This window comes from Diachasmimorpha longicaudata, chromosome 11 (assembly GCF_034640455.1).
Source record: "Diachasmimorpha longicaudata isolate KC_UGA_2023 chromosome 11, iyDiaLong2, whole genome shotgun sequence".
NCBI lineage: Eukaryota > Metazoa > Arthropoda > Insecta > Hymenoptera > Braconidae > Diachasmimorpha > Diachasmimorpha longicaudata.
This window is the reverse complement of record NC_087235.1, coordinates 7,094,750-7,117,887: the sequence shown is the minus strand read 5'-3', so window position 1 is coordinate 7,117,887 and position 23,138 is coordinate 7,094,750. Positions and strand designations below refer to the sequence as shown.

The 23,138-nt window shown below is 38.9% G+C and overlaps 3 protein-coding genes across 10 annotated transcripts in view; 1 reads left to right on the top strand and 2 right to left on the bottom strand.

The window, feature by feature from the left end:
• The window catches only part of LOC135167140 (synaptotagmin-7), a 127,916-nt gene extending 112,418 nt beyond the window's left edge, over positions 1 to 15,498 (bottom strand). For 3 of the 6 annotated variants that reach the window (XM_064130006.1, XM_064130012.1, XM_064130013.1), the window contains exon 1: positions 6,313 to 6,745. The gene's annotated coding sequence lies outside the window, so the exon portion shown is untranslated. Of the gene's footprint in view, positions 1 to 347; positions 366 to 6,312; positions 6,746 to 15,400 lie in introns of those variants that run through there. The other 3 variants (XM_064130007.1, XM_064130014.1, XM_064130008.1) reach the window with 2 other exon arrangements.
• On the top strand, positions 13,687 to 19,292 carry LOC135167138 (vanin-like protein 1). 2 transcript variants are annotated; one of them, XM_064130004.1, is made up of 8 exons: positions 13,691 to 13,985; positions 14,771 to 14,829; positions 14,915 to 15,049; positions 16,454 to 16,591; positions 16,687 to 16,847; positions 17,013 to 17,227; positions 17,760 to 17,864; positions 17,935 to 19,292. In XM_064130004.1, exons 1-8 carry the CDS (start codon positions 13,967 to 13,969, stop codon positions 18,819 to 18,821), a joined length of 1,719 nt encoding a protein of 572 aa, XP_063986074.1. In that variant the 5' UTR covers positions 13,691 to 13,966; the 3' UTR covers positions 18,822 to 19,292. The 2 variants fall into 2 exon arrangements, with proteins under 2 accessions (XP_063986075.1, XP_063986074.1); XM_064130005.1 differs by lacking the exon at positions 16,454 to 16,591 and having other exon boundaries at positions 13,687 to 13,985.
• Positions 18,974 to 23,136, bottom strand: LOC135167136 (uncharacterized). Of its 2 annotated transcripts, none has more exons than XM_064129997.1 (5): positions 22,712 to 23,136; positions 22,327 to 22,555; positions 22,080 to 22,252; positions 21,660 to 21,947; positions 18,974 to 21,603 (listed from the first exon to the last, which is right to left on the bottom strand). In XM_064129997.1, exons 1-5 carry the CDS (start codon positions 22,767 to 22,769, stop codon positions 20,357 to 20,359), a joined length of 1,995 nt encoding a protein of 664 aa, XP_063986067.1. In that variant the 5' UTR covers positions 22,770 to 23,136; the 3' UTR covers positions 18,974 to 20,356. The 2 variants fall into 2 exon arrangements, with proteins under 2 accessions (XP_063986067.1, XP_063986068.1); XM_064129998.1 differs by having other exon boundaries at positions 18,974 to 21,582.
• Between the last annotated feature and the right edge of the window lie 2 nt (positions 23,137 to 23,138).

Below are 23,138 nucleotides of genomic sequence, written 5' to 3'. Positions count from 1 at the left end.
GGCCCACAATTTGGCATTGTCACTAATTAAATTTCAACAATGCCTCGAATATGCTTCTCATTAAATCCATCGAAAACAGTTATCACAACAGCTCAAACAATATGAATACAGAAGTTGAACTGTGACAGATAATTTCCGTGGGAAGTGAACAGTGGCTTTGCGTGAAAAGCGTCCATTCACTTTCCAACAATTTCCGATTGAAAAGTACTCGATGAAATAGATATCGTTGCCAAAATGGTTCGCTCACAACTCTATTGAAAATGAATAGAACTAACATGCAATCTATTCTCTTCCAATGCATAACTAAAAAACGAATGTATCCCTTCACCCTTCCCCTCACAATTTACTTTTTCAATTTATCCTGTGCTTCACTCTCATCGGAGGTATTCTAGAACGTTTTCGACGGTGATGTTCACCGAGGAGTTCTCTCGACCACCGATTTAGTTTAAAAAATCGTGCGGATGACTTGACTCGCCCTATATATGTATAAACGCAATTTATTTGATGAGAGTACTCTAGAAACGCTGGAACACGTATTTCTATCACGTGCATTCAGTCACGAGAATTAACTATCTCACTTCATGAAATTTTCAACTCTGAAACGGATTCATTTACCGTGTGCACGTTACCAGCATATCTATCTCCTTACACCACACCAAACCTGTCAAAATATCGAAAATTTGACTTGCTAACGGCTTTGAGTAAATGACTGCGTGAGACTAATCGCCTAAGTGGGACTATTCGCGTGCAACTTGGTTTGACGCGTGTAATTTGCTATTGCGGCTGCGGTAGCATTCACCTAAGAATATTAATTTAGGAATCAAATAAGCGTTGTATTTTTTCATGAGAATTAAATGGAAACAAAAGGATGACTATTTTTGAATTATCCATTTTTTTATCGAATGTATGTCGGCCTCGTATTCCGGCAGGGAAGTAAATATCCACTGAAGCAAATATTGACTAGTGTGTCATCGATTTATGATCTTTCTTCTTCATTTTCCTCCAACCCAAATAAATTGGCATGTGACGTTATTTTCATATGGTGAGAAAATATTGAATGAGCTTTCCCATTTATACATGGACTCCCCAAAATCCTCCATCACCGTTATCACCACGATCCAAAATTTTTTTGACATATTACTGCGACGAAGTCCAAACCTCATCCAACTTTATCCTAAATCCACGAATACATGAGAACGTGGTTGGGCAATTCAAAGTCCTAGTTAGAAACTTAATCAAGTCACTGCACCGGAGCGTAAGTGTATCCTCAGCAAAGTTGTGCTAAGCAAGAGTCTCAACTGGAGGCGAGAAGGAGCACGATGGTCTGCTGAGGAACGATGGCGTCGAGTGCAAGGGACTTACCAGAGAGTCATTCAGAAGATAGTCAGGGAGGTGCTTATGATCTATTCAAATCTCATCCACTTGTAAATTACAGAATTTTTTCCCCAACTTTTTACATTTTTGAGTAAGACAGCCTTTTATTCCTCCTCTCCCTGTGATTTCTGTCAGTTATGTAAATGCCATTAAAAGATTGTCACCCAGGATGAGGAATATACGAACTATAATCAATAACTTTGAACCGTCTGTTAGGGAGCGTCGCCGAATAATTGATTAAATGAATTCCGAGTTCGGGTTATCCGGTGAGCTCTCTCCACTGTGAGCTGATTTCCTAGAGTCGAGTGGGCCCTCTCCTGTCTCCACTCTCCTCACGTTAAATTATAATTTTGGAACGAGTGGACTGAACTGCACATCCTCCACGTTCATATTTAAATTGAACTCTTTTGCATTTTTTGCGCGACATAAAATTGGAAAATGTAATGAAGTTGAATTGAGGCGTAATAATTGGAACAGAAAGCAATAATTTACCACCGAGTGATTAATAAATTGCCATGGGAAATTGGAGTTCGCTGATTTTAATAAATAATAAATCAATGAATAAAATGTGACGTTTGCAAAATTCAAATACTGGATAAAATTAATTAATCACAATTAATTTGAAATAATTTGCTGGAGGTAATTTAACAGGTTTTATGAATGCCCGAGGCGATCTTCTAAGACGGCAACTTCTGATTGACAACAATAATTAAGGATAATTAGAGCATGATAATTATCCTTCGAAAATCGATAGTATCTTCTTCTAGTTATTATGATAAACTATGGCCAAGTTTATGCTGCTCCCGAGGACGGAATATTTCCCTGACAATGGCTGAAATACTTTACGTAAAACTGGAGATGAGTGAGTGAAGGGAGTTTCCTTTCACTGGGTTTAATTAGTCCACAAAATTTTTTCGCATTTTTCTCCCAAGAAAAAATGGAATCCGCGAAGCGACAACCGAGATTCGTGTAAAATAAATAATGATACAACGATCTAATAAATCACGTCCGAACCCTCAGCACTTCATTAGATAACTCAACTCCTCATTAATATAAAAAATCACCGAATTTAATTATCAAGGGTGAATTATGGAGGCGTTGACGAATCACTCTACTTGAATAATTCAGCCACGAAATAAGGTTGACGACAAGAAGGGATAATCATTTGTCACTTCAAACTTGCTAGTCTGTGAGACGAGAAAAAAGAGAAAAAACCTCTCTCGGGTATAAAAAAAGGAGACAAATATCTCAGTGGAAATCACTTCACGCAAGAGAATGGGACATCGATGATGACGCCATATATAGATAACATTTACCTCCACCGAGAATTGGGAGTGAAACCGGAAGGGGAGCATTGTGTCAATTTAAATGGAAATTTTGCTATTTTCTGAATGTTTGATGGCAATTCTAGTTCCTGAACGACGGTGGAATTGTAAATATCGCAGTGATGGGGGTACGTCCAACAACAGCCGGTTATTACGGGAATAAGGTTTCGGTCAGTCAACACAACCCAAAAGATACAATTTCCATTTGGTAAACACGTCCGACACGCAACCAAGATATCGTATGCCGAATATTTACGACATTCAGTGAACAGTGAATTGTAGTGCATTTCAAAATTATTCATGCGGTGTAATGTGCGTCGTAAATTATGGAAATGTAATAAAAGTGATATGAAAAGCATGAGAGTATTGCTGTTGTCATTTTAAATCAAGATTAATGATAAACACCTCGATTCTATACTATCATAGTGATCTCAATTGACGATTGATTAAATGCCACTAAATTTTTTTACTAACATTCGTCAATTTAAAATCAAAGCAGAAATTATTATGAACGAATCATATTTTCAATTGATTATACTATCTAATTATGAATTTTATGAAAAATAAACTTCTTTGAAAGTACCGTAAATCAAAATACGACAGTCAGTGACTAGTTATCTGTACAAATGTAATAAAAATAATACGGAAAATATAAAAGCATTATGGTTGTTATTTTAAATAGAGATTTATGGACTTTTTGGTAAACACGTCCATTGAATATTTTTATGTTTCCATGAATTGACGATGGATTGCCAGTGAAATTTTTAACAGTGTATTCAAATAAATGGAAATTTAAATTTTTATGACAGTATTAATGGAGCTCGACTATTTTCAACAAACAGAACACAATAATTCTTCTCTTTTAATTGAGACATGAATATTTATGGATATTGACTAATGATGGTCAGTTTCCAATTATTTGGAGATTGAAATTCACATTCATCTAATTTTCTTTAATTAATCATTTCTATTCATTTTTTCCTCTGGCTATGAATTTATTTGGTTTAATGGATGAGATAAAACGAGATTTCGCAGCATCTTTTAATATCTCTCTTTCTCTCGCCTGTAAGTGCACTTGTTAGGAGCAAACATTTTCGGGCAGTGAAACTTTATTGAGACACTCGGAAAATATATTCCCATTAAACGAGTAATCTCAGCTAATTGCCACAACGTGGTTGAAAATCCCCCGCGACGCACATCTTGCTCACCACTTTCGGCCCCCTCGTTACACCCCATTAAAGAAACGACGATAGTTCTAAGGATTCATGGAGGTATGTCACGATAAAATCATTACGAAAATTTCCCTCATGTTACATTGTTCAACAAGAAAAATCATCTTTGACGATACGCCAAGATGTTGAGAGACATTATCAGCGAAAAATATCAAATGAAAATTATAATTGAAATTTCCATCTTTATTGCTACAGAAATTAGTATATTTAGGTCATTTCAACTCTCTCCAAACTGAAATACTTCAGATGAGGAAATCTCTACCCACACAGAGAGAAATATTCAGTACAAATTAGGGAGCCGGACACAGGGAGAAATTGTCTGTGGAAATTCTAGCAAAATTTTTCATTTTTCCTCTGGCCACCACTTCGCGCCTCGTTTCACGTACCAGCCCGAGAATTTACCTGAGAATTTTCTCCGTGATAGAGACTATATTTTCCAACCATCAGGAGTGCCATTTTAGATAAAAGTTTCATTAAAAATTTAATAGCAAGATGATGTAGAGAACTCATGACGGAGATGAACGAGGTATTTGACAAAGAGCGAGGGGATTCAGTATAAAAATATCTCTCATGGATGTATGCTAATTAAAAACTATGGGGTCATGGTGAAGATCGCACGAGAGAATGATAACCACTACCCTCTAGTAACAAACCACTCTCTAGTATAATACCCGGCGTGTCTTCATAATCGATTAACGCGTGCATGCCGTGCGATTAATGTTTTTTATCCCGATAAAAAAACGAAAGGTGAGGATGAATGAAAAAATGGTGGAAAAGGGGGCTAGATAAATTACGATACCGATAACCAACATATCTCGATAACACGCCTCGTTATTTAATGTGAAATATGGACATTGTACAGACCCACCGGTTTCCTTTTATGGCTCAATAATAAACGTAAAATTCTCGTCACCACGTGTGAGTGTTCGTGACGGATGCTATTGATTCATATTCCGATGTAAATACGTTTTGCCTCGGTGTTAAGGGATAATGTATTGCTTTTAAAGGTCAATACATTGTTAGAATTTTATGAAAATTCGACGGAAAGCCGACTGTGAATTTTCAATGGAACAATCTATGAACTGAATTGATGAAGCCTTGGTATCTCAATGACATATGTAATTTTCAAAGGCAATTCAATATTTCATTTCCAATTTGTTTCAAAGCATTCCATAATTTTACTGACAATTTTTCGATGGTTCATATTTCCCCTGAGAATGGTAACTGCCAATCGTTTTTTTTTTTTCAAAAAGAAACGCGTGAAAAATCACCTTTCAAGGGATAATTGATTCGATTATTTTTATCTGATATTTATAAACCGGAGGGTATAATGTCTTCGGGATTCCCCTCAACCCCTACTCACCCGGATCGTCTCTCTCATATTATTGTCATTCAAATCACTTGGATCAATTCCCACCGCAATCTCCATATTCCAACAAAGGATAAATTGATCTATCGTATTTTTTTCGGCTTGAATATATCCGACATAGTGAATATCTCTTTCGCCTGTGTTATTCATTGATCAGGTGAGCACGTGTCAAAATCGATAGATTGTTTCTTTTTTAGTGAACAGACAAGCACATAATGTGACGGAGTAATGCAATACTCGAGCTTTTCAGCTCGCAGTACCGCACGTTTTCCCACTCCCTCATGTACTAGTAACTTCTGCATTATTAAATTTGTTTACCCTCTTACTCCCCCCTCCTTGCCACTGCCCCGATGAACGTGAGGAGAATCACAAAGGATACCCAGTGCGATGAAGAAACAATTCTTCAATTGCAATCACCGCTAGGATGCGGACAGGCTCATAAATAATGGGAGGGGGGAGTCCATTTTTGAATTTTCGGACGGGAAAAAATGGTGGATGTGGGTTATCGAACGAATGAAATAATCTATCGAGGGAATTCATTTCTAAAAAAAATTGGTGACCAATAGTGGCTTTTTACGACTGGTCTGAGGAATTTCGTAAATGCGAAAATAATTTTTTCAAGTACTTCATAAAAAATTACACCTGCGAACGTCAATAATTACGCAATTCGTAGAAATTGGCCCGTAAAATTTCACTTTTATCCATTTCCATACGACCTTGCCAATGATGACAGAAAAAAAGACTACCGGTACGAAAAACTTTACTACAAAAGGGGCTGTAATTTACCTATCCACAGATGTAATTTTTTCCCCTCACGAATCGTAAAATATCCTCCTCAAAAAGTATTTTCCCCGGAATTACATTCCGCTCCACAAAGAATTTCGCCTATTTAAAATACCGGAGATTTTCTGCCTTAATTTTTCCCCAATATTTCTCCCCCACAATTCCGAGAAAAGTCTGTTATTCTCCCTCTTACAACCTTACAAAAACAGAACCTTACATAAACACTCACCGCTTGTCGATCCTGTCGCGTCCCCGAAGTACCTCCAGAATCCTAGTCACCAAAAATACACTAAACACCTTCAATGTTCGAAAATTAAAAAAAATAAAAATAAAAATAAAAAACTAATTCACTTCCCACGTTACTACGTTCACTCCCCACAGCACGCACTTTATTCTCATGTATAATTTCTCCAAATATTTGCCCAACCACTCTCGGACAGAAGGAAAATACGGAGAAATTAATTGAGATTGAAGCACCTCAGCGGAACAAAAGCAAAACAATGACAAACAGAACCACCAGAGATATGAATAACTCCCGAAAAACTGTACTATACGCGGTGATAATTCGCGAATCGATAGGCAAGTTATCTCACTGATTGCCGATAATTAAATAATTAGTGATAGCGCGGAAAGAATTGATAGGCAACCGCGTGGTAGCCTGTATCGCGTCGCACTGCTGCTCCGCGGATGCCCAGTGCCCCGCTCTGCCCTTAGCGCGCACCCCAACCCCCTCCCTTCCCTCTCCCCACCAATGCCAAGTGGTATAACCCCACGTTGAGAGTGGGAGACGCGGGAATCGGCCACCAAGCCCCGACACACCCCCATTGCCTTTCGTCTTCCTCTTCGTTTTTTTTTTTTGTCATTTTCCTTTTTCCTCTCTCACCCTTTTTTTTCTGTTCAATGCTGCGACTTCTCGCGTGCATGAGTTTGGATATACCGTGTGTCTGAGTATAACTGCGCTTTTCTACTTCCACAACGGACTTGTCGACGACCAGCACACGATCACGTGTCGCTGAATTTACTAACGACTTATGGTGAAAAAGTTTTTACAGGATCATCAACGTGATTTTATTTTCTGAGTTAGTGGGGTGATAAGAAGGTGCGTGGGGGGGAGGTATAATCGGAGGGAGAGTTAGGATGGTTAGGAGAGTTGGATCCCTTAACAGGGGGAGGGGGAGACTAAGAAAAATCTACGAGAAGTTTCAACTTTAAACAGAGGGATTTTATGAGTTAAAGGGAGAACTGAAGTTACCTTTAAAATTTTTTAATGCACCTCATTTAATTTCCCCCTCAGAGTTGAGTTACGAACGAAGATGAATCCACGCGCTGAGGAGCAACGAAACAAGACCAGGCATCAATAGTAATTCCGAGGATTTGGGAAGTGGGTCAAGTGCTTGCGATGGGAGCGAGTAAAAAATATTGGAAAAGAAGAAATTAAAAACAGCTGAGAAGATGAAGAAAAATCATGAATAATATATTTAACTCTGTCGATGGAGCATAAACCAAGTGGAAATACAAATCCGTTAAAAAATCGAGAATAAACAACAGCCCTCGGGACTTTGCTCGTCTATTTATTATTCTCCCTCGTAACATCCACCCTTTGATAATCCTGCAAGATCTTACTCCTGAAATAGCTGGATGAGATGTTGAAATGGGAATGAGAAAACTTTAATTACTCAGCTTATTTTTTTACGACTGAGAATAGCAATGAGAAAATTCGCTGATTATTGGCTACAACTAGATGACACAAGAGTGATGCGTCTGGACCCTTGCATGAGTAATCCGAAACCTATCTACCGATGTTCGATCCCAGGGGTGGGAGGTGGATCATTTGATGGTGGAAATAGCCCCCATACTATGTGTTCACGAGCCTCGGTTATACTCCAGGCCCTGGCATCGCGTCTCTACCAGTGTCGGGCGGGTTATAATGCTAGAATATTGGATCGAGTCAATCTGCGGATCATCATCTTCATTGAGGTGATGAGCAGATTAATAAAGTCCGATGGCATAAGCAGCCCCTGTCGCTGTTACTCCAGGGATTTAGAAAAAAAAATTTGAACGACTAATCACGGCTATTTAGATTTTTCCCCGAGCAATATTAGGGGTGTTTTCAAGCTCTACGTTTATATACGTTGTTTATAGGCAGTGGTAGGTCTCCACTAGAGACCATCATGATAGTTATAATCCTGTAATATCGGAGGAAGTCAATCTATGGGTCGTTATCTCCAGCAGTGGCTATCGAATCGATTGGGGTCATAAGGAGCATAAATCCCGATGGAATTAACTCTCGCATTAAAATAATTAACCTTTTAATAATCCCCAGAGTTCATCTCTAACCCTCCCACATCCTCAAATCCGAATAACGAATTCCGACAATGGAACGAGTTCAATGGGACCATCAAAATTCATGCTCTGCATTATACCCCTCACCAACCAAAGGGCAAAAACCCCTTGACTGAACGTTCTCACACCCTACATTCCTCTTTCCAGCGGTATATTCAACCCCCTCTTTTCCCTCAATCGTGGACAAGTGCCATTCGGGGGAGCGCCACATTTGGCATTTTCTTATGGCGCCTCTCTTCAAGAGTTCCACGACCTCTCTTGCCCGTCAACTACAAGAAAAAGCTATGGCAGAGACACGAAAATACAGGACACCCCTAACGATGTCGAGAAAAAACTCTTGTTTCTTTCGGCTATTTGCTAGATGAGTCACTCAGCAGATTTAGCAGAAAAGGAGTAGAAAGAAAAATAAATGAAGTGAAAAAAAATTACAGGGACTGAGGGCGAGCGGGGGTAACGCCCGGGGGGACGGACCTCTGTCTTTACGAGATCACATTGACAACTGTCTCTCTAAACTCGGTGATGAGAAGAGGAATTACAAATTTAGTCCGGACGAAGAAGAGAAATGAGATCTGTCCCCTGTTATATTTGATATTACTGATATTAATCTCCCTTTAATCGAAATTTCTCCAGTTTCAACAATTTATTTTGCAAAACCCATGTAATTCTCGAAACGAGAAAACCGCATTGAAATTTACACTGCACATAATTGTCGCTGAAAATTCCCGAAACATGCAGCCGTATCGTGGGTATGACCTCCACCCCCCACGTTTATAAACGTCAGTGGAAAGGGGTGCCAAAGGGGAGTACAGACACAATAAATAATAGTGATAAGCCGGACTTTTTATTTTCACTCTATTGGCGCATAGTCTCGACTCACTGTCCAGTTTTCCATTGGCCAGACAATTGAACTCCCACGGGGTTGTGACAGGTTAGTTGGCAATACAACCCCCTGCGATCCATTTGCCTCCCACTAACCCTTCGCCTTCCTTCATTCCCCCGGTTCACTCGCAATCGACCATTACACTGGCTATTTGGGGCAATCGTCAAATCATCCGCGAATACCACATGCAAAGCCATAATTTCTGAGCCATATTACTCACAGCTGTCTCCCCAAAGGAGCTCAGCAGCAAGAGATAATGAAGAATAATTTTTAATTCCCGAAAATTCCTCCGAATTTCAACCCTTACAATAACGATTGTCAAAGTTGAAGAAATGCACTGATCAGGAGCTGCAATCGTCCTATAGTTTTTTTTTTGTGAACTTAACAATATAAAGGGCTCTCAATTCCGAAAGGAACATTTCCCTGTGGATGTAGCGGAACGACCGTGACCATGATTTTTCTCCAAGTGCTACGAGTTTTAAAACACGAGGTACAGTTAGAGTCGAGAAGAAGTGGATGCCCCAGTCCAAGTTTTTTATTACTCCCCTTACTACAAACTTTCGACACAGCTACGACATGTTGGGCTCCCAGGATTGTTAGAATTTTCATTTAGTTTGTTACTTCCTCGCGGAATTTTGGATTTTCGGAGAATCGATTCACGTACCCTATTAAAAATTCCGAGGACTAAAAAAATTGAACTGTTAAACTTTCATTGCTCTACACTTGTCTATAATTACAACCTGCAATAGTCACGTACAATCATTATTGAAACGGTTTCAGTATGCGTTTTCCGATGGTTAATCCACGTTCAGTATAATTCGCGGATGCGGAGTGGAATTTCAAGTAGCGAATCTGCAAATATCTATTCAAAATATGAGGAGCCTCTTGCGAATTCAATGAAATTGAAAAATTTTCCCTCAAATCTTCATTCACATTGCCTTTAATATTCCAAATGAATTCTCGTAGCCGGAAAATTTCTCCCAACACAGTTTCGCGGAGAGGTAGCTATTTAAGAGAGGATGAGGAATAGGGAATATTTCCAGAGGTACACCACACACCCACTCCTCGTCACGCTAATGAACGCTTTCCATCTCTCTCTTTCTCGCTCGATAACCTCCTGGCACGCTATTGAAAAGGCACGTGACTTGCAATCAACGGCATCCAAGAGGTGCCAGGTTGGATTTTCGATCATGTTTTGGGCGCATGAACCAACGCGTGACGTCTCACACATTCTCAGAGGAACGTTCAAGTATCACAAACTATTCAAAAGGAATTTTCACAACAGAGGAATTTCATTATTATGTTTAATTACGATTATATCTATTGATATATGTCATCATATTTGAGTGTCAAAGAAAAAGCGACTAGTAAACGAAAGGTATTTCTCCTGAAAATAGTAGTTACTCTTTTTATGTCTTTCTACCCCCTCAATGATACTGTTTGCCGTCATTCAACATCTCCCTCTGTCATCAGTCTTTTAACCCTCCTGATAAATTTATAAAAAATACGATAAATTCACAACTTCAATGAATTGGAAAAAAATGGATGAGTCATGGAAGTCTTAAAGTAAGAATCATTGGGTTCTTAAATTAAGAGCTGTGGGGGACATTTAAATGATACATCACTCGATCAAGGGAGCGCGATGGTTCTATAATATATTACAACTCGTGACGGAGGAACAGGGCGAGCCCTACATTGTGAAGTCACGCCATTAACAAAGATAATTGGAGAAGATAAATTTTAGTGAAATTGGAGATTTTTTTCATGATGTTAAAAGACATAAAACTTCACGAACAGGTGACTAGTCTTTTTCGAGGAGAACCGTGTGAAATTCTATTGTTTTGATTAAATTAATGTCGAATTAACCCAAATGACTACGTTCAATCCCAGAAAAGCTCAGTTTTTAGTGATTTTTCTTTACAAGTTATGACTTTTCAATAAATAAATTCATTTACACCTCCATTAAAAATTATAACCTCTCGCAGCAACCTCATCCCTCCAACCGCACTGTTTATCATATTCCCATCAAACATCAAATTGGTTTTCTCAAGCAGTTTTCAAGTAGTTTCATGTACATGAATTTCACAGTAAAATTCAACTTCACCAGCAGTGACTTTCGTCTCTACACACCGCGAAAGAAATCTTGTAGCTTAAGTTTGCCTTTGAAATACAAAAGTTGAGGGAAAAAGGATTATTCGAAGTTCAAACATTGATTGCCAAACGGCGTTCTATTGGAAACTCATTTATATTTTCACGGTAAACATCATCTCCAGTGAAAGCTCTGCATTATCCTCGGCATCGTGCACAGCTACCTCTTTAGTAATCCATTAAGACGAGGGGGGAGAAACCTCATTTTACAAAATATCTCATTGAAGAAGACAGGCAAAGAAATAGAGAAATGAAATTGTGGGTATTTCCCACAAAAACTTTGATGCCGTGTTTCCGAGATTCTCTTTGAGAATTTCATATTTCTGGAGACCCACCTAAAGAGTCGTAAAGAATACCATTGAAACCGAAAGACGTAACCACATCCTCTGTCGGTAAACAACTTGGAAAAGATTGAGTCAACAAGCTATAACATTGAAGTTTATTCGCATTCGCAAAACTTTTGTTCAGGAAGTGGTTGGAAAGCGTTCAGTTGTCTATTAACGGGGATTTTTCCCCGCAATTTCCCAACAAAGATTTTTTTCAATAGACCACGAGGTCGTCCATCTAAAAAAAAAACAAATATTCTGTACAGCAGATAAAAAAAGTTAATCAAGGATGATCCTCCATTGTAACGAGTACATAAATCGGCCAATATATACCTCGACATTTATTACTGACCTGATCAAAGAGGTCGGACATCGAAATTGGTCTCATCGTTCAGTTCATGTTGAACATCCCTAACCATTTAATATTAGCAATTACTTCCCCTTCTACTGTCTCGCTTCTGAATCCGCCAATTAATAATACCTAACAATCACTAATTGAAGTAGGATCGACGAAAATCACAGAGAATATCTACCCACTGAATCACCGGTATTTCCCAATACCTCTGGCTCCACTCAGAATAAGTTACATCTACCCTTTACAGATTTGCAAAGTGCACTCACGAAATTTGACGATATTATCAAGGTATCAGAGATCCTATATGGCCTGATTTCAAAGTTATCTGTTCAGTAAATGGCACTGAGTGTTGAATCAATTCAAATGCACTTCCATTAGGGTATCCTCGATGGTTTCGCGTGATCCCTAACTTCTCTTCGCTATCACGGCAATATCAATCAATAGCTCTTTTTTATCCGATGGTCGCTGGACAGCACGGAAGGGGCATCGAATTACAGAGAGGCAGAAAATGGAAAAAAAAATAATCCAGATAATCGCAACAAATTGTAGGTTTCGGGATTATATAAAAATTAAATTAAATTGAATGGTTATTCCGGAATGATCAAAGGGAATTACCAATTAATTCCGCACTACAATGAAGCACGAGAGAAAAGGGGGATATTTTTTTGAAAATGAAAAATATTTGTTGGACGGATGGAAGAATGAAAAATTGGCATTCAAATTATCGAATAAACCCATTCACTTCACTAATATCAGTGATTTTCTCTCCAATAATAATTTCATCTCCGTCATTTCTTGTGCCTAGATAATAAATAGACAATTGTTACACTAGATTAAGCTCTTTATACGTGATAAATCGTCCAGAAAATATTTTCATCTCCCATTTACCCATTTTTCCTCTTTCCGTCTCTACTTTTCCACTCGATAAAACACAACCTGTCCTCATTTATTTACCAAGATCTACTCGGCGAGAGTTGTGGACGTACTAGGACTGCAAACACCATCGACCATCGCCACTAAATGTCTGCCAATTCATTAGTAAACTGGTAGAAGTGAATTTATCGGAGAGGAATCCCTTACCTCCCGGGTCAAGCAACACATTCTATGCCCTAAAAGGAAGAAGGGAATACCATCGCGAGTCTCAAACAGGAAAAATTAAAATCCCATTAGTCAACTTATATTTTTTTCTATTTGCTCTGAACAGAATCGACGGAAAATAGTTTGAAAAATCATAATTTCGCAGTCGCTTTGCAATTGGTATATATACTGACTCAAAACATACGCAGGCGTAGTTGTGTATGTTCTGCTGCGCAAGCGTGAACGCGACCCTAGTCGTATTGCGCTACAAGTGGTCAGTGTTTGTACTACTAATTCTGTCCCCTTTAGAGAGTCATCCCCACCATCGAAAATTGTATGAATTTTCGGACCTCTAGGTGGACCGTAAACAGCACTGGTCTATACATCATGTATATGTTATATATTTTATTTTGCGTGCAATTTTATGCTGCTCCTACTCTCTTCCCTCTCCTACTGCTATTTGTTTCCAACCTTGCAAACAATCGCTTATTGATAATACCCCGTATTTACGCCTGTGGTCTCCATAATTATTGGTCATTGCTACTTTGCTTAGTAATGGAAACCGTCAAACATTCTCAAAAAAATTCCCGCACGCGAATGACGAAACACGACCCAGTGGAAACTCCTGCTGTCTCAGATAAATCAGTTTGTTTTCTGCAGCGCGAGAAGAGACAATACGAAGTGAGAATTGTACTCCAGAAATGGAATAATGAAGAGATAACAAGAAATTACCCGTCAGTACTCTGTGCACACAATGAAAACGGGAAAACGAGGTACAGTGAGGTTAATTAAAACATTCGTATCGGAGTAATTGAGGAAAAGTTTTGCCCACTTGATTAAATTCTGGTGCATAATGGGCAGTCGATCTGCAACAAGATATAGAATCTCACCTTATCTTGCGCGTCATCGTCCCCCTCCGCCGTGAGCATAGCGGCAACATTTTTATGATAGAATTGTCGTTAACAGAGACTGGGATATTGGATATAGAAAATCAAACGAATTGACAGAAAATATTTAAAGAGGTAACTGTACCGATACTTCCACTCTCCATCGATTACACGCACGGAGAAACAAATTGATAAAAAAGTACTGAACGAGTTAAACTGTTGTGAAGCGGAATTAATTTGTAAACAGCAAATTATTCGATGAATTTCAACAACTAGTTGTTGAAATTTTCTGGGAATATTCTAGACGTTTAATCCGACAGGAAAAAAATAATAAAAAAAATTCTGCGATAATGTTGACTCACTTTTATGATTGAATTATAAAACACTGGATGAATTGGCTTGTCAGCACGATAATTCTGCATTTGAACGTTGAAAAAAGGCGATATCCACCTGGAAGCGAATGACATAAATTCCTTTTCTTTAACTAAACCCTTTTTCGCAATTTGCCCATTTGTGAACCCATTGCAATGGCCCAACAAAGCTGTGTATGAACACACACAACTCATGGGACTACTCCATGTACACAGAAGCAGCAAACATTGATAATTATTGTGTAGACAACCCGATCATGCTTGCACATAGTAAATTCCCTTTGCCCTTTCTTTTGGCAGTTGACAGGATGGAATTGGCCTGTATTTGCCTCCTGGGAATTATCCAATTATCGCATCAGGTAATTAAAAATTGAGTTTGGAGGAGTAACTTCAGAACAAAGTGAGAATTGAGTGGGTCCATGATAATTGAATAATATTTTTCAGTGGTCCACACCAGAGGCAAATACGTACAAAGCTGCTGTTGTTGAATTCAACCCGCAAGTTTCAAATACCAATGAGTCCCCCATTGATACGAATAGTCAAGAATATGTGAGCTTTATTCAACAGGCAGCCGCTTCGGTAACTAAACATTTGAATTTTCATCTCTACTCATTTGTGGTTATTCATATGAACTCCATTTCAGCTTTTCCGCGAACTATGCAATGAATTCCATGCACTCTTCCATTTTCCATTGATTAATAATAGAGTATGGAATTTCGCAGAGAACGTGGATCTCCACTTTTCGATATTGTAGTTGTTAAATTTCGTTAATTGGAGCATGTACTGTTGGAAGAATATTCTTCCAATTTATAGAGGATAAATTGAAATGAATACCAAGCTGATTAAATTACATTCGGTCCATTTTTACTTGTTCACTTCAGTTTATCCGAATTTATTTAAAAAATAGTATTCTTCATCCGATTCACTTACCTCTCAGCCAACACCACCGTTCAAATCCATATAAGAATGTTTTCTGAAACAAATAAAGTAGCACTCATCAAGTATTGATAAATTTTATACAACTGAACAAATGAACAAATTTTACTATTCATTTTCCCCCAAACGGAAGCCCCATTGATAGCCGCCTTTGTTTTATCATCGAGGCCGGTCTGAATAATAACAATAGCGCCTCAAGGTTTGTCGAAACCGATGGAGTAGTACAGGAATAAACTATCCAAACCAATTATCTCGAAATTAAATAAGAATGATGAAAAATTGATCCATCTAAAAATACTTTCATTGACGTTGTATCCAACTGAAGGAAGCTGTTCCTCATTGAAAATGTGATACGATCTTTGAGACGCGCCGGCTTCGCAGTTAATGTCATTAGGACACTCGACCAGACATCTCGGCAGGGGAGTGTCTGCAATATGCTGGATAATTCCATTAACTGTCCCGTGGAGTTCTCACGGGTGGTAATGATGAAGAGAAACACAAGTTCCAATAAAAAGACATGGGAAAGCGATTTAAAAATAAGGGAGACATTCACGGTTCGTTGGTAGGGGCTTTTACTGGATTAAGAAAGGGAAAAAACTCAATTGCGGTAGCGGTTTCATTGATAGAGATTTAATTTCTGTGTGTTGGTATCAAGATATTTGCCTCTGAAAATGTGTCGAGAGTTAGTGAGTCAAACCACTATTATTTCAATGTAATCTAATATTTTTAATGTGTACGTACATCAAAGCCTTCAAAATAGTAATGCAAAAATTCAGTGGTGCTGTGAGAGAGATAATATCATGTTGAATCGTCAAAGGCAGGAGAAGTTAAGAGGGTCTATATAGAAGGGCTCGTGCTCATCTAACATGAAGTGCTTTGAGAATCGAGCGACGTCTATATCGTCTTTTAGGTACGATATAGCGAGAGGGATGGGACAAGATTGGTAGTAGGAGGGACTGTAACTTGGCTCAGTAAACAAAGGACCGTACCCGTCAGTTAGGAACATTATGCATTCACCATGTAAAATTCAATTCTGATTCCTCGCAGGAAGTCGACATAATAGTATTCCCTGAGGATGGTCTGACTACTATGAATTTACCCGACCGAAAATCAATGGAATTTTGGTCAACACTCATCCCACTTAATTATAATCCCTGCATTCAGCACGACATAACTGTTCACAATGTGAGAAAACAATTTATCAATTTCAAAGATTATTTATCAACAACATCCGGAGTATGCTCCGTGGTTTATTGGCTGTTTGAATTTGTGATTGATAGGCACTGAAGAGAATATCGTGTGCAGCGAGGGAGGGTAACATGTACGTTGTCATCAATATTGCCGAGAAATTGCCGTGTGATGGTGAACGATGCCCCGAAGATGGGAAATTTTTCTTCAACAGCCAAGCTGTCTTCGATCGCGAAGGAAAAATAATAGCAAAGTATATATTTTTTTTCTGAGCAATTGGGGAGTAATATGCTGGAGATAACTTTTGATTCAGCAACCAGAATTACTAAAATTACGAATTTTATAACCAACTCGAGGAATACATTCACTATAAATTTGGAGAATCACCGAAAGACTCTGATAAATTATCTGCTCCCAGATATCGGAAAACTCATCTGTTCGACGAGCCCCAATTCGACATTCTCCAAAATCCAGAAGTAGCAACATTTGATACGGACTTCAACGTAACATTCGGAACATTTATCTGCTTCGACATGCTGTTCAAAGAGCCAGCCCTAAACCTTACGAGAATTCACCACGTAACAGACATTGTCTATTCAACCGCTTGGTTCTCCGAGCTGCCCTTCTTAATGGGTAAATAAAATTTTCATTCCACACTCTAGTTAATTCGGAAAAAAACTGGCCAAGCTATCAGTTTGCGTGGAACCCATGACAAACCCCACATATACCTGTTACCCTGCCGTCAGACTTGGTAAATTGAGTTTACCATTTGGTTTTCGTTAGAATTTGGTACGGTATCCACGAAAGTTAACCCGATACGCGCATTTCCAATGTGGCTTCGACATTTCCATGCACCCAGAGTGCGCTATATCGATTGAATTCAGGGAGTTCCAATTTGCATTGCATATGGGCATTCAGACAATGTCAATCCTGAAGTCTATGCTAACGATCTATGTGCTAGAAAAACCGGTGCCGAGAATTGATTTTTCCCTTTTTTTAATTGCGTTTAAAATCAAGATAGTAAGGACATTCAAAGGATTTGCCTATTTTTTTCAAATAAAATTCTCATCTACCTGTCTACTCCAATTACAAACGATATTCACCACAAATTATTCCACCAGGAATTGTTAATTGATTCACAACCCAAAATAATACTCCATTGCAGCGATCCAAGCGCAGTCCCAATGGGCATACTCCGAAGACGTTAATTTCCTGGCATCAGGATACAACAGGCCCTACCTAGCAAGTTTCGGAAGTGGAATATACCTGGGTACGATCCGCCATTCCTCCCAATCCTCCCCCAATTCCGCCCTTCAATGAAATCGTTTCATCATTTCCAGGGAAAAAGGGAATTGCAAAAGCGACAATAGGCGAGAGGGGTTCGGAGATTCTCATCGCGGACGTGCCTAAGAAGTGTCGGCAGCTTCTAACAGAAAGTATCAAAGATTCACAGCACAGGGAATTCCCAGCAAAAACCACTGAACCAAGTCACGATGAATTCAGAAGAAAACGATCTGAACAGACGGAATTGGGATTGGAACGTGATTCCCATTCACCAAGTGATTTCACCCTTTGGCAAGACCCTGGCCTTCCTGAGTACGAAACACGTCCCATCAACTCGATAATCAGGCAGGAGAAACTCTGCCAGAGAGACTTTTGTTGTAACTTTACCGTTGAAACGTCATTTGTCGATCGGGGGAATAAATACAGACTGATGGTGAGGGACGACATCAGGACATTTGTGAATACAACCACCATAGGATATCAAGTCTGTGGAATCGTTCTCTGCGGTAACGACTCTATCAACAGTTGTGGACAGCGAATGAATTCAGAAACGATATTCACTCTGGTGAAAATCACCGCAACTTTTGTCAATCGAGAGAATCTCCTAATACTTGGAATCTCATCAGATGCATCACTCATGCCACTCGAGTGGACATACAGTGAGAAAATCGAGGGGGATAAAATACACATCGAGGCTATTCTCAATAATCCTACGAAGAACGTACAGACGCTTGGTCTGTATGCAAGAAAATTCGAAAGGGATGTATTTCCACCCGCGCGATCTCTAGGAAGTACCCAACTGTCAACAAGTATAGCTATTCAGTCTTGGTTCTTAGTTCTTCTGGTGATAGCCTTGACGACTTATCTATGCTATCATAAATACAGTGATTACAAACGCAGAAATGGAGCGAAAAAAGACGCAGTACATGAAAGACTCAAATAATTTGAAATTGCCTTTGACGTACTATTTTTGTAAAGATAACCTTGGATATTCGGAAAAGACTTTCTAATTCCATATTCTCATAGGTCATGTATTTCTTCATAATTCTCAATTTACAATTGGTATAATTAAAATACATTGTATATTTCAACCAACTAAAATAATCGATGACTCGTGTATAATCGAGTGTGCATTCAAGTAAACAGTTAAGCCTAGTCGTTTTGTTAGGCCATCTGCAGTAAAATTGCACTATCTGCAATTCGGAAATTTTAAAAATATATATTCCTCAATTTCCGACCCTTGGTGCATTATCAATTTGATTGATCATGGGTGCAGGCGTATTAAAAATAGATGATTGTGGCATTTTGTTAAATCTATCCATTGCAACTCGTTAAACATCTCATCAAAGCACAATTCATCAACTCCGAGGTTATAACTGAAACTATAAAATATATTGTAGAAACTGAAAACAGAGAGAGTCGTTCAACATTATTGTCTATCATAGAGTTCACACGAAAGTCAAGATCATTTATCATCGCTCAACGATCAACCGAGCAATTGACTATTGTTGAAAAAGACGTAGGCGATAAGTCGTCTGTTAGGTAATCTTTGGAAGCACGTAAAAACAAGTGTATATTTTTTATCCTCAGACCCCCGGAAGTACATACTATTTGGATTAAAATTTTTTCATTATCTTGAAAGAATATTCATTACATTTAAGAACACTATTAAAATTCCATCAACTTGACAGAAAATTGTGGAGACACCATTCGTATCGGTAGACTCAAAACATCACTCTCCCATGATAGCGATGACGTACATAATTTCAATGATGAAAAATTTTTAAAAGAAAGAAAAACAATGTTGGTCCCATCGACAATCCCATTCACTCGATAAATTCCGATAAAATCCTCTAATAAAAGAAAAAAGTGCAGTGCTCCAGATACCGGTAAGTACAGAAATACCCCAATTTCGTATTATTATTGGCAAGCAACGACTATCCATAGAAACATTTAACAATAAAAATAAACATTGAGAGTACAATAGTACTCAAAATGCACTAATCTGTAATATTTTTCATACAAATATTCTCTATCATATATACATTAACGACGAAGCAAAGTACACGGAGAGAAATAAAAAATTTCAACACAATATCATTCACTTGCCCAAAGAAAGAAAGTGTAGATAATTGTCGAGATGTTAAATCTATGCAAAATGGGTTTAGCTTGTGGGCTCGTATAAGATTACCACGATAGTCCGATTGCTTGAGAAAAACGGGATAATGAAGTAATTGTCTCAAGAAAAGGTTTTTCTGTAGATGATCTTGCTGCAATTTACCCTACATCTCTCCAATATCATCCCAATTAATATTCTATTTCCCCAAAAATCAAAAAATGTTGATTTTAATAACAATTCCTCGGATCCAAGATAGACCTACTAAAAGTTTTCCTCTCTCTCTCAATCCCTATACTCATCTGTCAAATAAGACTGGAAGCATGATTGAATATAACAGGAAGGCGATTAATATCAACTGATTAACTGTTTTTCTGAACGCCAATAAATGATTCGCGTAAAGGTAGAACCAGGGGTTCAGTAGCCGATATTTGGCCATTAGTTTCAGTCTGATGATCACTAGATGAGACTAATGTGGTAGACATACTAGTGGAAGACTCATTTATTTGCGCATGTGTATCGTTTAATATGTTCTGTGGTTGACTAGGTTGAACAGGAAAAGCTAGCGTTGTCATTAATCTCAAAGGATTACCATCCCCTCCAGATGAACCGACGACATCACTGACTCTCTCATCATCATCAACAACAGCAACGACTTTTCCGTCTGAAATGGATATGTGCTCATTGTCAAGAGCTGACGTGCTTGGACCTGGTACCTGACACGTTTCTTGCCTCCCCCCCTGTTGATCAGTATCCAAAAATACCCCCTCGTTTTCAGCATCAACGAGGGACAAGTCCTTGCTCTTCAGGGGGGAGCTCTCAGGACTCTTTCCTGACTTACGTCGAAACCATCGTCTATCAGGGCTCTGGTCTTGCCATCGAGACTTAGCTCCACCAGGTACCCCATACGACTTCCAAAGAGTCTCCTTGGGACTCGTCATCACGATATTGCAATTCTCAGATAATAACGCGTCAGTCTCCACATAGTCTAGATCGAAAGACTGAGGTTGTGGGAGTGTAGACCGACTGGCTAGATTTGCTGGACTCGAGTGATTGCTTGATATGTGAGATACAGTGGGTACTTGAGGACCAGGTATGCTCCTAGATGTGATGACCACTCCAGAGAAACCAGAGGATTCGTCTCTGAGATCGCTGTTGAGTGGTGTTGTATCACAAGGAGGTGGTTCAATTTGTTCTGTTTGACTGATTCTTGTTGTACTATCGGAGGCAGCATTTGTCGTTGTTTGTTCGATAAGATTCTCACATGATACATAAGGGGGTGGTGGACCTTCCGGAGGTGGTGATGCTACTACCTCAGAGTATGGTGGTGGCTCCACAGGCCTTCCCACAAATTGCACACCGCTGTTGATATTGTACATTATACTCACTCCCCTCGGATAATTATCAGCACTACGATTCAAATAGACGTCTAAATCGTACATAGGTATCCCTATTGGCACTGTACGTCGTCTAGTGCAATTAGTGCGATTCTGCTGTGTCCATCTTGAGTTCATAGCCCGTTTAATTTGTACCCTACATATGGCTATCACCAGTATCGTAACAATGAACATAAATGCCATTGCACAGCCTACAACAAACCAAGAATTTGCTATTTTTTAACGAAATAAGTAGAGTCATGGTCACATCGGGACAGTTGTTACATACCGATGACAGTGTAAAATGCTGTTTGCACGTAACTGATCTCGTGGGTTTCTGGTGGCCATGGTCTAAGACCATATGTACCACTGCAATTACGATGATCGCAGCACCATTCGGGGGGTATGCAACGCCCCTCACAGTGAACCCTACCGAAGCATGGGTCTGGACCACATGTCTCGGAATGCTCATCTTCCCCCTCTGAACAATCTGCTTTTCCGTCGCATACGTATCTCTGCATAATGCAGATTGCTGACGAGTGACATTTGAACCATTGTTTTCCACAAAATGTGGGTTCTAAAAATAATTGATCATTATTGACTCTGAAATAGTATCAATCTTCGTGCCATACTTAAGTGTAAATTCAATATTCAGACCAAGTCTTAAAAAAGTATTAAAAATCATGAAATTTGAATTTAGTTGACTTACTGCTCTTGCCACTTTTCACAGAGAGGCGAATTTCATTGGACAGAAATGGTGGTACAACAGCCTTGTTGGTAGTAATTGCATGGCAAGTATAATCTCCAGCATCGGAATCTGACAAACGTTCGAACCACAGCCATGCTATATTTGTATCCTGCCCTGTAGTTATTTTACTAGAGCTGAAATAACAAATCCTATTAATGCAGCTGTTCCAGGGTAATTCAATTAGAACAAAATATTGTAAAGAACTCACGCATTATCTCTAACGTGGGAAGGCACTTTCCAATCAACGATGTAGTTGAGTGATATATCACTTTTATCGGAATTTTGATGTACAGCTGTACATGTCATGTTCAGCGACTCATTGTTTCCTCGGAGTATGAGTTTTGGTTCAATACCAGTGACAAATTGAGGAGATATTTCCAGTTTAGCCCTGGTACTCGTGGGCCGTACATTTGTGACATTGGGAAGGATTTCCACACCTGAAGAAATTTATTATCAAATATTTTTCTCTTCCACAAATTACTCTGTACTCAAGAAAAAAAATCATATAACCTCACAAATGGAGTTTCCAAAAGTATAACAATTTTCTGCCTCATCAAAATTTCGAAAGAAAATACAACAATAAATATACTTACACTGCAGATGATTGACTAATCCTAGGATCGTCAGTACGACAGCATCAAAATAGGGCATTCTGTAGCATCATAACACTTTTTGTAACTCAACTGTGGCTTTCACGTTTCATTGGTCCAGATGCGTTACAAGAGTAGCACTCAACACTCGCGATAAATAACGACAGAAAAACCAAAGAAGCCAAGCGATAGAAATAGGTTATCCACAATAACTTCGCTACCCTATTATCACCACTTCGAGGTATGGGTAATTATTGGATCGCATTCCGTATATTTCTTGTCATACAGAGACTTCTCTCTGATAAAATACTAACAGTAATTGTCGATTCTCATGGTTACTGAGTCCGGTACTCGGAACAAATGCAATTTGTTGGGGTTTATTGGAGTGTTTGGGCTTAGGCTATTTTAGGATCAGCTGGCGAATGGCTTT

Bases quoted from the DNA above. Each gene is read 5' to 3' on its own strand.
- LOC135167138 (XM_064130004.1), top strand. The intron at 14,830-14,914 runs GTAATTAAAAAT...AATATTTTTCAG, and splicing joins TTATCCAATTATCGCATCAG to TGGTCCACACCAGAGGCAAA. The intron at 16,592-16,686 runs GTGAGAAAACAA...TGTGATTGATAG, and splicing joins ACGACATAACTGTTCACAAT to GCACTGAAGAGAATATCGTG.
- LOC135167136 (XM_064129997.1), bottom strand. From the start codon at position 22,769: ATGCCCTATTTTGATGCTGTCGTACTGACGATCCTAGGATTAGTCAAT. The intron at 22,556-22,711 runs GTAAGTATATTT...AAATTTCTTCAG, and splicing joins ATTAGTCAATCATCTGCAGT to GTGTGGAAATCCTTCCCAAT. The intron at 21,604-21,659 runs GTATGTAACAAC...GTTAAAAAATAG, and splicing joins AGCATTTTACACTGTCATCG to CAAATTCTTGGTTTGTTGTA.